At 19.0% G+C, this 15,218-nt stretch overlaps 1 protein-coding gene across 1 annotated transcript; it reads left to right on the plus strand.

The window, feature by feature from the left end:
• The first annotated feature begins 3,641 nt into the window (after positions 1 to 3,641).
• LOC127290116 (endocuticle structural glycoprotein SgAbd-1-like) lies at positions 3,642 to 6,985 on the plus strand. Its single transcript, XM_051318505.1, has 2 exons — positions 3,642 to 3,771; positions 6,418 to 6,985. The coding sequence occupies exons 1-2, from the start codon at positions 3,769 to 3,771 to the stop codon at positions 6,811 to 6,813; spliced, it is 399 nt and encodes a 132-aa protein (XP_051174462.1). The 5' UTR covers positions 3,642 to 3,768; the 3' UTR covers positions 6,814 to 6,985.
• Positions 6,986 to 15,218: the final 8,233 nt, after the last annotated feature.

Raw genomic sequence — 15,218 nt, forward strand, 5'->3', positions numbered from 1 at the left:
GAAGAAAAAAATAAGGCAAAACTGAAACAATTATTTCATTTTAAAAAAAAATATATATTACCATTTAAATTTATTTTATTATTTACTTACTATTTATTTACTATTCATTTAATATTTATTTACTATTTAGTTACTATTTACTTACTATTTCTTTACTAATTTTTATTATTTATTTACTTTTTAAAATTATTTATTTACTATTTATTTACTTTTTCTTTACTATTTTTTATTATTACTTCTTTACTATTTACTTACTATTTATTTACTATTTCTTTACTATTTTTTATTATTATTTCTTTACTATTTACTTACTATTTACTTACTATTTCTTTACTAATTTTAATTATTTATTTACTATTTATTTACCATTACTATACTATTTATTTACAATTTTTTTACTATTTACTTACTATTTACTTACTATTTATTTACTATTTATTTACTATTTATTTACTATTTATTTACTATTTATTTACTATTTATTTACTATTTATTTACTATTTATTTACGATTTATTTACTATTTATTTACTATTTATTTACCATTACTATACTATTTATTTACTATTTCTTTACTATTTACTTACTATTTACTTACTATTTACTTACTATTTATTTACTATTTATTTACTATTTATTTACTATTTATTTACTATTTATTTACTATTTATTTACTATTTATTTACTATTTATTTACTATTTATTTACGATTTATTTACTATTTATTTACTATTTATTTACCATTACTATACTATTTATTTACTATTTCTTTACTATTTACTTACTATTTACTTACTATTTACTTACTATTTATTTACTATTTATTTACTATTTATTTACTATTTATTTACTATTTATTTAACATTACTATACTATTTATTTACTATTTCTTTACTATTTACTTACTATTTACTTACTATTAACTTACTATTTATTTACTATTTATTTACTATTTATTTACCATTACTATACTATTTATTTACTATTTCTTTACTATTTACTTACTATTTACTTACTATTTCTTTACTATTTATTTACTATTTCCTTACAATTTATTTACTATTTCTTTACTATTTATTTACTATTTATTTACTATTTACTTACTATTTCTTTACTAATTTTTATTATTTATTTACTATTTATTTACTATTTATTATTATTTATTCATTATTTATTTACTATTTATTTACTATTTATTTACTATTTATTTACTATTACTATACTATTTATTTACTATTTCTTTACTATTTACTTACTATTTACTTACTATTTCTTTACTAATTTTTATTATTTATTTACTTTTGAAATTATTTATTTACTATTTATTTACTATTTATTTACTATTTCTTTTCTATTCATTTACTATTTCTGTACTATTTATTTACTATTTCCTTACAATTTATTTACTATTTCTTTACTATTTATTTACTATTTATTTACTATTTACTTACTATTTCTTTACTAATTTTTATTATTTATTTACTATTTATTTACTATTTATTTACTATTTCTTTACTATTTTTTATTATTATTTATTTACTATTTATTTACTATTTATTATTTTTTATTCATTATATATTTACTATTTATTTACTATTTATTTAACATTACTATACTATTTATTTACTATTTCTTTACTATTTATTTACTATTTACTTACTATTTCTTTACTATTTACTTACTATTTCTTTACTAATTTTTATTATTTATTTACTATTTATTTACTATTTATTATTATTTATTCATTATTTATTTACTATTTATTTACTATTTATTTACTATTTATTTACCATTACTATACTATTTATTTACTATTTCTTTACTATTTACTTACTATTTACTTACTATTTCTTTACTAATTTTTATTATTTATTTACTTTTTTAAATTATTTATTTACTATTATGTACTTTTTATTTATTACTTATTTATTTATTTATTATATTCTAAAACGAAAAATAGTTCCAAATATTAAAAAAAATATACCAAATAAATACAAGGTAAGAATTATAAAGAAAAAACTAAAAAAAAAAATTTTTTATTAAATCAAATATGAATAATTGATAATTCCAAGAATTTTAATTATAATATTAAATATTTACTCTGAGGACATTAAAATTGACTTATAATTTTTATATATACCAAAATAGACGAAATAAAAAAAAAAAAATTGATTTAATCAATGTCATGTCCCTTTTCGAATTTGTGTAAGATTCCAAAATTATTTTCCCAAACATCTCTATTACCTAAAGAAAAAAAAACAGGTTTAAACTAAATCCTATTCTACATTTTTTATTTTATATTTGTTAATTAATTGAAATATATCCAGAATTATAAAATAAAAACGATATATAAAAAAAGATTTGTCGAGAGGGTTGGATAGTCAATTATTTTAGGTGCAGGATCTCAAATGTTAACGAAAATAATTCGTTTTAGGTTTTATTATTATTATTATGATTTTATTAATAATTATTAGGGCTCTTTAGGGTAATTCCACAATGAAATTAATTGAAATGAATAAATTGAAAATTTTAATTTTACGTTATTTTCACAATGGAAAAAGAAAATTGTAAACAAAAAATTTAGATCAGTTTAGGGTATTTTCACAATGGAAAGGGGGAAACATAACCTCCAAATTTAGGTCATTTTAAGGTGTATCCACAATGTAATATGGTAATATTAAAATAATATATTATTATTATTATTATTATTATTATTATTATTATTATTATTATTATTATTATTATTATTATTATTATTATTATCATTTTATTAATATTTTGTTATTATTATATTATTTCTGTGGGACCTTTAGGGTAATTTCACAATGAAATTAATTAATGGCGAACATATTTACAAAAAATAACTTATATTAGGGTATTTCCACACTGGAATAAAGGCAACATAACCTTCAAATTTAGGTAATTTTTAAGGTTTATCCACAACGTAATACAATAATATTAATAAAAAATATTATTATTGTTATTATTTAAATATATATATATTATTATTTAAATATATTTAAATATATTAAATATATATAATAATAAATTTTGTTTAATTATCAAAAAACTGTTTAGCTTTCACGGACCTTAAAAAGAAAATTAGAAAATAAGGAGGAAAACAATTTATTAAGAATTGAGACAAAAAAAAATATAGCAATAATAAAATAAAAACTGTGAATGAGGAAAACAAATGGTGAATATGAATAATTAATTTGAAACGTAAAATGCGAGCATAATAAAAATAATAATAATAATAATAATAATAATAATAATAATAGTAAGAATATGAAAAAAAAAATTTTAATTAAAAAAAAATAATAATAAAATTAATAAAAAAAGTAATAAATAATAATAATAAAAACTAATAAAAAAAATACCTAATAATAATAAAAATAATAATATTGATAATAATAATAATAATAATAAATAAAAATAATTATAATCACAATAAAAAAATGAGAGAATTTTCAATAGGTTTTGAGTATGGGAACTAAATAGGAAAAGAGAGAAAGATTAAAGATGAAATTAATGAAGAGATTTTTTTTTTTTTTTTTTTTTTTTAATGACAATAGCGCGATCTTTGTCGCACACACTCGTCACTTCTTTTAGTTATGTCAAATGGTCAGAAAGTCAATGAGGAGACCTCCTAGAACCGAATATCAACGAGAGGGAGGTCCTAGCACCTACAAGGTTTCGGCAACTATATAAAAGGGGACCTACCTCATGATTTTACATCAAGACGACAAACGTGGTCAGCACAGAAAACATGGTGAGTGCTCAGATAACACACATTCACTATATTTGATCATTTTTCAAGTTGGTTCCTCTTTTTTTTTTTTTTTTTTTCTTTTTTTTTAATAATTAATTAAATAAGAAAAAAAATTTCTTAAATTGAAATTAAAATTTTTAAATTTTAAATTAAGAAATTAAAATTTTTAAATTAAATTTTAAAAATCAAATTAAAATAATTAATTAAATTAAATTAATTTAGAATTTGAAATTTCAAAACAAAATTAAAAAAATTAAATTAAATTACAAATTGAATTTTCAAAATAAAATTAAAAAAATTAAATTAATTTACAAATTAAATTTTCAAAACAAAATTAAAAAAATTAAATTATGTAAAAATAAAAATTAACAAATGAATTAATAAAATAAAAAAAATTAAATTAAAAATTTTTAAATTTCTCAAAACAATTTATTTTTAATTACATTCACATTTTGTAGCTCCTAATTAATGTGAGAAAAATTCTTCTACCTAATTTCTGTTAAATTGGTCAAATTAATTAATTTTCTTTTATTTAAAAATGAAAATAGAAGAATATTTAATAATCTTTCATTGAAAATAATTAAATTATTTACTATTACATGAAGTTTATTATCAAAAATTTATTTAAAGTTGTTAATTAAACTTTTAATTTAACCTATGGAAAATGTGTTAGAAAAAATGTTTTCTCAAATTAACCTTTACATTAATTTGTTTCCCATGATTCAAAAAAAAAAAAAAAAAAATCTAAAGGCTAATGAAAAAAAGTTCATTTAGTATAAAATGATTGACAGAAATTGATATTAGAATATATAAACAAAATTCATTGATTATCCATAAGATCGAATGGAGTTAAATTTTATTTTCTTTAAATAAAATATTAAAAAAAAAAAATTTTTTGTATTTTTATAATTTTTTCTTGTATTTTAATATTTTGATATATTTTTAAAAATTATTTTTTATTTTTTTTTTATTTTAATAAATTTTTTTTTAATTTTTTAATATTTTTTTTAAGTTAAAAAATTTTTTTTTTAATTTTTTAATATTTTTTTTTAGTTTTTTAAAGTTTTTAATATTTTTTTTAGTTTTTTCAAACTTTTTAATATTTTTTAATATTTTTTAATATTTTTTTTTAGTTTTTTAAAAAGTTTTTAATATTTTTTTTAGTTTTTTCAAACTTTTTAATATTTTTTAATATTTTTTAATATTTTTTTATATTTTTTAATATTTTTTTCAGTTTTTTTAAAAGTTTTTAATATTTTTTTTAGTTTTTTCAAACTTTTTAATATTTTTTTTTAATTTAAAAAACTTTTTTAAGTTTTTAATATTTTTTTAAAATTTTTTTATATTTTAATTTTTAATTTTTTTTAAGATTTTAATTTTTTTTTTAGTTTTTTTAAAAGTTTTTAATATTTTTTTCATTTTTTTCAAACTTTTTAATATTTTTTTTTAATTTAAAAAAATTTTTTTTTAGTTTTTTTAAGATTTTAATATTTTTTTTAGTTTTTTTTAAAAAGTTTTTGATATTTTTTTTTTCTTTTTATTTACTTATTTATTTAAATTTACAAATTTTATTTTTTAATTTAGTTATTTCTTCTTTTTTTAATAAAAAAATTTTTTTTTAAATTTAAATTAATTTTTTTTTAGTTATTTAGGTTTTTTTTTTAATTTTTTAAAAATTGTTTCCATATATTTATATTTAAATAAAATATTTTAATTTTTTTTAAATAATACTGTTTATGATATAATTTTTCTGTAAATTTAATTTTTCAAATACAATTTTTTTTTTTAAAAAAAAATAAGAATATAATTTAAATTAGTAAAATAATTTTTTTTTAATCCAGACCTGCATATATGTGTGAAAAAAAAAATTATGAATTAAAAAATCTTCTCACCTCTGCTCTATGACAACATCTCATCTCTCTCTTTCTCTCTCTCTCTCTTTCTCTCTCTCTACTTTCGTTATAAACGTCTATACAATAATTATTCTTTCGTCTCGCACTAAATGCACAAATTAAAAAAAAAAAATTCCAGTTCTCTTTTATTCAATAATTTTTTTTTTTTTTCATAACGATTCTCAAAAGGATTTGCGTAATGCAAGTTTCTCTTTCATCAATATTTCATATGATATATCTTTCTCAAACAAAAATTTTTTTTCACATATATATATATATATATATATATATATATATATTTATGCATTTTATTTCTGTATTTTTTATTATTACACGTTGAAAATCAATGTTTACTTTTTTTTCATCAATATTCCCTTCTTTTTTGCAAATATTGCTAAATAATTTTTGTAAAGAAAAAAAAGAAAAAAAAAACAAAAAAAAGATGTATTTTTTCTTAGCCTGAAAAAAGTAATTCTAAATATAAGAAAATAAAAATGAAAAACAAAAAAAAAGTAAATAAATAAATAACAAAAAAAATTGATTAATTAAAAAAAAAATTAAAAAAATTGATTAATTAAAAAAAATAAATAAAAAAAATTAATTAATTAAAAAAAATAAATAAAAAAAAATTAATTAATTAAAAAAAATAAATAAAAAAATTAATTAATTAAAAAAAAAATAAAAAAAATTAATTAATTACAAAAAAAAATATATAAAAAAATCTAAAAATTAAAAAAAAATTTTATTTTTGCAGAAATTCGCAGTAGCTTCGGTAATTGCCCTCGTGGCATTGGTGGGTGCAGCTCCAGTTGATGAGCAACAGCCACCAGTTGCAATTCTCAGAAGCAGTGCCGATGGACCAAATCCAGATGGCTCATATTCATGGAGCTATGAAACAGAAAATGGCATTAAAGCCGATGAACACGGTGAATTGAAACAAATTGGTGATGAGGGTGGAATTTCAGCACAAGGTAGCTATAGTTACACAGCCGACGATGGAACACCAATTTCCGTCTCATATACTGCCGATGAAAATGGTTTTCAACCACAAGGTGCACATTTGCCACAAGCACCTGAGGTACCACCTGCAATTCTCAGGGCACTCGAGTGGATTGCCGCTCATCCCGAGGAAGATCAATTGACCAAGTAATAAGAGAAAAAAAAAAAAAAAAAAAAAAAACATCCCCAACTCAAAAAAAAAAAAAAATTCTGTTTAACGAAAAACACCGAAAAAAATACAAATATTATATGGTGATATTTAGCTTGCTATTTTTTTTTTTTTTTAATTTTAAGTGACTTCAGTGCTTCCCTGATGTAATTTATTTTTCTTTTTTTTAATTTTTTTTATATTTTTTTACATTTCTAAAATAGTTTTTTTACTTTTTTTTTAATTTAAAAAAAATTTTCATTTTTACTTTTTTTTAATCAAAAAAAAATTTTTTTTTTATTTTTTTTACCTTTTCATGTAGTGTTATTTACTTCTTTTTACTTTTTTAAAAAAAATTTATTTAGTATTTTTTACTTTTTTTTAATTTTTAAAAATTAAAAAAAAAATTTTTTTTAAATTTTTTTTTAATTTTTAAAATTTTTTTAAAATTTTTTTACCTTTTCATGTAGTGTTATTTACTTCCTTTTATTTTTTAAAAAATTTTATTTAGTATTTTTTACTTTTTTTTAATTTTTAAAAATTAAAAAAAAATTTTTTTTAATTTTTAAAATTTTTTTAAATTTTTTTTTTAATTTTCATACAGTGTTTTTTACTTTTTAAAATTTTTTTTAAGTTTCAATTCCTATTTTTTACTTTTTAAATTTTTTTTTTAAATTTTCAATACTTTTTTACTTTTTTTTAATTTATAATTTTTATTTTTATTTTTTAATTTTTTTTTTTCAATTTTTATATAATATTCTTTACTTTTTAAAATTGGTTTCATATTTTTTTTGACTGTTTTAAACTTTTTTTTAGTAAAAAAAAATTTTTTTTATTTTTTTTAATTTTTTTCTTTTTTTAATGATTTTTTTAAAAAAATTTTTCTTTCTGTTTCTTTAAATTTTTTTCTCGAAATATACAGCTCTTACACTATATTTTGCTAAACAGAAAAAATATTTTTTTTCCCTCAAAAATATATTGTAAAAAAAAAAATATTTTTTCCTAATTAAAAAAACACTGAAAATTTATATAAATAGAAAATATATATATTTATATACACACTTTTACGTATTGTAATATGTCGTCTCTTTTTTTTGTATATAATATAAATTATATTATAATTATATTATAATTTATAAATATATATATATATATATATATATATAAATAGAATATAAATTTGTGTGAAATCGTGCCAAAATGTACAAAAAAAAAAAAAAAAAAAAAAAACAAGTTTATGTTTTACGTTTTCTACCTCAAAGTTTGTAAATTTTTTTTTTTATATATATTTAATATGTTTTTTTTGTGTATAATAAAACTATGAAAATATATATATAATTGATAGAAAACATATATATATATGTATATAAATATGTGTGTGTTTTTTTTTTTTTGAAGTTCCTGATTTATAAATTATTTTCTTATTATAATACCACTATATGGGAGAGGTATTTTTATATATATTTAGAAACAGGTATTTTTACTTTGAAATTTATGAGAAATATGTTTTTGGACCTGAAGTAATTCCAACTTTTTTTTTTTCAATAATTCAAAATATATTCGATTTTAATATATGTTTTAAAATTAAAAAATTTATCATTTTTGCAAATAAAGAAAAAAAAAAAAAAAAAAAAACAAAAAAAGCAAAAAAAAAACAAAACCAAAAAAAATATATTAATAAAATTAATATTAAAATTAAAGTAATGTTAATATTAATTATTATCATTATTAATTACTATTATTATTATTACTATGGGCTCTACCCGTATAATTTCAATAAATAATTATTTAATTATTTTTTTTGTGTCAGCCCGTGTATTATTATAAATAAATAAATAAATAAATTTTTATTAATATATTATTAGGTATTATTATTATTATTATTATTATTATTATTTAAAAATATTTTTTTTTCATTTTTCTCTTTTTTTAAAAAAAATTAATTTTTATTAATAATAATAATCTCATCATCGCTATGTAATTTGGACTTTAACTTGTTTTCATTATGTCACCTGCGTGTTTTTGTCTCGCATATCGCTTTATATATGTATAATTTTTTTTTTTTTTTTTTTTTTTTTTTTTATTTTCTCTCTCTTTTAATAAATACAATTTAGTCATTTACCTCGGAATCATTTTGTTGAATGCAAATTATTTAACGCGTTTTAATACATTAAATACACACGCTTTCTTGATGCTGTGCGAGTACCACTTTATATATATGTTGTATTCGATGTCTTTTATCTTATTAGTCATTCTGTTTCATCGTAAAAAAAGAATCGTAATCTTCCGATTGCCATCAGGTAAATAAAGTCTCTCTCTCTCTCTCTCTCTCTCTCTCTCTCTCTCTCTCTCTCTCTCTCTCTCTCTCTCTCTCTCTCTCTCTCTCTCTCTCTCTCTCTCACTGACTGCATAATGTATTTTCGCGCGCTACAGCATTCTCAGAAGTACTCCATTAAAAAAAAGAATAAAAATAAAAAAAATAGAATAAAAACTATTACAACACAAAGCGATTTTTTATTACAAAAAAAAAAAAAAAAAAAAAATTTGATTAAAAAAAATTTTTTTTTTTAATTTAAAATTTTTTTTTTAAATTTTTAAACAAATTTAAAAAAAAAGTTTTAAAAACCACTGTTTTTTTATTTTCTACACTGCGTTTAAAAAAAAAAAAAGAAAAAAAGTTTTTAAGAGAATTTTTTTTATAAATTCTAAAAATTAGATTCTAAAATATTTTGGGATAATTAATTATAAGAATTAATATAAATTTATCCTTTTTTTTTAATTTTTAATTTTGATTTTGCAAATATATTGAAAAATAGCGGATAAATTTATTGAAACTTGAAAATTAAAAAAAAAAATTCATAAAAAAATTTCTGCTAAATAAATTTTGATTTTATTTTTAATACAATTTATTTATCCTTATTTTTATTTTTAGTTTTAAATTTTGATTTTGCAAATAAAAAAAAAATTCTGTACAATTTTTTTGCAACTTGGAAATTAAAAAAAATTCTGTACAATTTTTTTGCAACTTGGAAATTAAAAAAAATTCTGTACAATTTTTTTTGGTTATTTGGAAATTAAAAAAAATTCTGTACAATTTTTTTTGTTATTTGGAAATTAAAAAAAATTCTGTACAATTTTTTTTGCAACTTGGAAATTAAAAAAAAATTATATAAAAAAAAAAAATTCTGCAAATATATTTAATTTTTTTTTTTTTTATTAAAAATTACAAAAAAACGGTTTTTTTTTTAAACCGGAAAAAAAATCTTTTTTCCTAATTGGTAACTTTACATATATATTTCTATATAGAAAATTGTGACTATACATTCAGAAATTGTGATTTATGACTTTTCCAATATTACAAGGACCTAACCTTTTCTTGGGCAATAAATTGTTACTTCACATATATATATATATATAAATTTTTTAACTGATTTTTTAATTCTTTGACTACGCAGAAAAAAATGTGCCAGTAATACAGAAATAAATTTTTTTTTATATATATATATAGACATTTACACGGATATTCAATATACATATTATTGACTTGAAATATAAGTACATATGTAGATAAAGACGAAAATATTTTTTCTCAATATGCATATGAAACCAGAATCCGAAAAAAGGTTGAATAAATTAATTTCAAGGTCCATTTGGGAATTTTTCTTTCTATATATGTATTTATATATATATATATATTATACCATATATGTATAAATGTAATTGGGGAATCTAATCTAATGTAATCTAATGTAATTGGGGAATTAAGAATATGGCTCTTTGATCATATAAAAATTGTGTAAGAGGCTTTGCGACTTTTCGCGACTTTTTTTTTTTTTTTTTAATAAACGCACGTGTGTGTGTATATTTTAAATATGCGTGCATCGTTAATCACTATTTCGCAAAATTTTTCTTCAATACCTATAATGTACATCATTTTTTAACACATTATGTACAAAATAAATACAGACATTTTTTTTTTTAATTTCTACACAAAATGTAATGGACAAAAAAAAATTGGTTAAAATTTCTCGTAACTTTTTTTGTTTTATCATTTTTTGCACTATGGAACAAAAAAATATTAATTTCATTGATTTTTTTTCTAATCTATTTTTTATTTTTTGTTTCAGATCGAAAATGTGGAAATCTACCTTACCAACAGTCGGTAACATAGGAAACAAATGCAAAAATTATCGACCAGTAGCAACTGAAAATGTGGGAATCTACCTTACCAACAGTCGGTAACATAGGAAATTAATGCAAAAATTATCGACCTCTAGCAACTGAAAATGTGGGCATCTACCTTACCAATAGTCGGTAACAAAGGAAACTAATTCAAAAATTAACGACCTCTAGCAAATTATGAATCTACTTAACCATCTATCGATAAGGTAAGAAAATAAAAAAACACCAACTGGTAATGAAGTAGAAATCTACCTTATCAACAGTCGTTAAGGTAGGAAACTAATAAATACAAATATCGACTACTAATAATGTGAGAATCTACCATACCAACATTCCGCATGATAGGAAACTGGAAAATAAAAATTACTGACAGAAGGCAACGTACAAATATGCCTTACCAGTCTACCTTACATTACAGTCTTTCTTATCTCTCGATAAGGTAAGAAAAATATAAAAATACCTACTTGTCATAAAGTAGAAAACTACCTTACCAATAGTTGGCAAAATAGAAAACTGGAAAAAATTACCTGTTGATGGTACAGTAGGAAGCTACTTTACCCGTAGTTAATAAAGTAAGAAAATCTAGGGAAAAACATACTTTTCGTAAAGGATGAATCTACCTTATCAGCAGTCGGTATGGTAGGAAACTAAGACATACAAATATCTACTACTGATAATGTGAGAATCTACCTGACCAACATTCCACAAGATAGAAAACTGTAATATAAAAATTACCGGCTGCGGGTAAAGTACAAATCTACCTTACCAGTCTACATTACAGTCATTCTTAACTGTTTATAAGGTAGGAATAATATAAAAATACCTACTTGTCGTAAAGTAGGAATCTACCTTACCAGCAGTTGGCAATATATAAAAAAGTAGAAAATAACAATTACCTGCTAATGGTAAAATAGGAATTTTCTTTACCAGCAGCCGATAAAATAGGAATAATATAAAAATACCTACTTGTCGTAAAGTAGGAATCTACCTTACCAGCAGTTGGCAATATATAAAAAAGTAGAAAATAACAATTACCTGCTAATGGTAAAATAGGAATTTTCTTTACCAGCAGCCGATAAAATAGGAATAATATAAAAATACCTACTTGTCGTAAAGTAGAAATCTAGCTTATCAACAGTTTACAAAATAGAAAACTAGAAAATAAAAAATTACCTGCTAATGGTAAAGTAGGAATTTACTTTACCAGCAGTCGATAAAATATGAAAAATTAATCAAAATACCTACTGTTGGTAAATTAGGAATCTACTTTATCATCGGTCGGTATAATAGAAAAATAAAAATTAAATTAAATGACAAGAAATTTCACTGAAATCTTTTTTTAATGTAACTATAATTTTTATATTTATTCAAATTGTATAACGGAAAAATTGAAATTAGAATTAAAAAAAATATATTTAAAAAAAAAATGAAAAATACTTTTTCTCTAATGTTGACGGAGATAAATATTTATAATATATAATGATAAAATTTCGTGAAAATTATAATAATATTTTACCGAATATTGTTTGATCGTGATTCATGTTTCCTAATTTCTAAACATGTCGTGACTAGGAAGAGACACTGAAGCAATGGAAGTAAAAAGGAATTCGTGCCTTCTTTTACAGTTCTATTTTTTTTTATTTAATTTTTTTTTGTATTAAAACAAAAGGCTTTGAAGATACAGTAATTAGATGTTCTGCTGATCTATTTGCGCTTGAGTAATTTAAACTTCGACATGACCTTTGAGACTCTTATTGTTTGAACTAAGGGACTGGAATATAATTTTATAATTAAAAAAAAAAGACATGATATAATAATTTAGTTTGCACGATTATAAAGTTTGAAAACAAATCTCAAATCAACTATGCACGAAATTTTATAATAGTTATTGTATATATTTTTTATTTATTATACAGTTAAAAAAATTAATTTAAAATGCATTTTTATTTATTTATATAAACAAAAATTAAGAAAAAAATTATTTAAATATCAATAATAATAAAATTTCAATATGAAAAAATAAAGAGGGATTTTTTTTGTAAAAATAAAAATAAAATTACGTAATTCTTTAGAAATAAAATTTTGACTCATCAATAGATTGGAGAAAAATTGCACAATTATTCAAAATAATTACCAATCGAAATTATTCAACAATTGAATTATGTTATTATCACTATTTTTTTTTTTAATTTTGTTTGTCTTTAAATTTTTATTTAAAACGCGATTCTCGTAGGAAAAACAAAAATTAATTATAACGCTTGGCTTTAAAAATACAAATTTGAAATTAGCAAATATTTTTTTAATTAAATGTTTTTTATTTATTGAAAAATTAAATTTTTCGCTGAAAAAGCCTTTTAAAATTCCGTATTTCAATACCGACTGATGATAAAGTAGGAATCTACCTTACCATACGTCGGTATTTATATTTTTAGTTTCCCACCTTAACGACTGATGGAAAGCTAATTTCCTAGATTATCAGCAGTTGGTATTTTTTCCAAATGAAGACCATTTTATATTCTGTAATTTCTTACCGACAGCTGGTAAAGTTGGAATTTACCTTACCGTTAATTAGGAAGATGGAAAATTAAAAATATTAATATCACATAGTGGTGGTAAAGAAGGAATCTATCCTACCAATAGCCGGTATTTATAATTACAGTTTTCTACCGTACCGGCTTGTGGAGAAACAGCCGGTATTTATACTTACAGTTTTCTACTTTACCAACTGATTGGTAAAACAGTTTCCTACCTTATTAGCAGTAGGTGTTTTTCCAAATAAAGACCGTTTTAATTTTTGTATTTTCTTACCGACAGCTGGTAAAGTTAGAATTAGAAAGATAGAACCGTTAATTAGAAAAATAGAAAATTAAAAGTATAAAAATCACATAAGGGCGGTTAAGAAGGAATCTTTCTTACCAACAGCCGGTACTTATACTTAGTTTTCTACCTTACCGACTGATGGTAAAACAGTTTTCTACATTATCAGCAGTTGATAATATTTCTATATATTTAAATTATGTTATTATTATCTCATTATTTTTTTTATTCTTTAAACTGCAATTTAAAAACGTGATTCTTTTAAGGATAACAAAATTAATTAATTAATAATTAATAATATAATAATAATAATAATAATAATTAATAATGTGCAAAATTAAAAAAAAAATTACGGAAAAATTAAAAAAAAATTAATATTTTAAATATTGACAAAAAAATTATAGTAAAAAAAATTTTTAATGAAGAGAAGAAAAAATAATTTATACATTAAATTAAATTTAAGACTTTCGCCTGTAGTTATGCAATTCATTCAACAGTAGTGTAAAAATGGTTGCTCAGTTTTAAGGGGCACACTAAACCTTATAAACTGCCATAAAGAAAATGACTAATTAACATAAGCATTCACAATTTACATCTTGTATCGTGCAATAATTGGTTACGTGACATTAGACTTTCATATAAATGAAGAGGAAATATATGTGTATATATATATGAGAAATGTCACGGTGCATTGAAAAATATTAATTACATGACAATAAAATGAGTAGTATATTTTATCTATTAAAAAAGAACAATAAGAGTAAATCATAATAAAAATATTTTTTTTTTTATTTTATTTATATTTTTTTTAAATTTTATTTAAAAATTTTTTTTTTTAAAAACAAACTATTTTGAATAACATAAAAAGAAATGACATAAAAAAAAATAAATTTTAATTTTCGTATTAATTTTTTTTAATTCGTTTACTTCTATACGGTACATTATAATACTAAGACTTTTAAAAAAAATAAATAATTTGCAAGTGAGAAAAAATGCACTGCAGCTGACGCGACCTTGACATATAAGAATTAAGAGTCATAGATATATGTATATATATATATATATATATATATATATATATATATATAATTTTCAAAGTAAATATTATTAAAATAAAGAATGTCAAAAATTAAAAAATTATTTTTTGACAAATTTAAAAAACAAAATAATTACATTTTTTTATTTTCTCTAATTTTTTTTTTAAATTTCCTGCATATTTTCTATTTAAAAATTTATTTTTTCTTAAACATATATGAATAATTTTAATAAAAAATATATAAATTTTATTTTCATATTAATATTTAATTTAAATTTTCTTGAAGACAGATTTTATTTGCTTTGTGTTAATTTATAGATATGTACATATATATTCGCAGCAATAATTTCAGACAGTAGAACAAACAGATTAT

The sequence above is a fragment of the Leptopilina boulardi genome, unplaced genomic scaffold (assembly GCF_019393585.1).
Source record: "Leptopilina boulardi isolate dan_hultmark-lab unplaced genomic scaffold, ZJU_Lbou_2.1 LbouV2_55, whole genome shotgun sequence".
Taxonomy (NCBI): Eukaryota; Metazoa; Arthropoda; class Insecta; order Hymenoptera; family Figitidae; genus Leptopilina; species Leptopilina boulardi.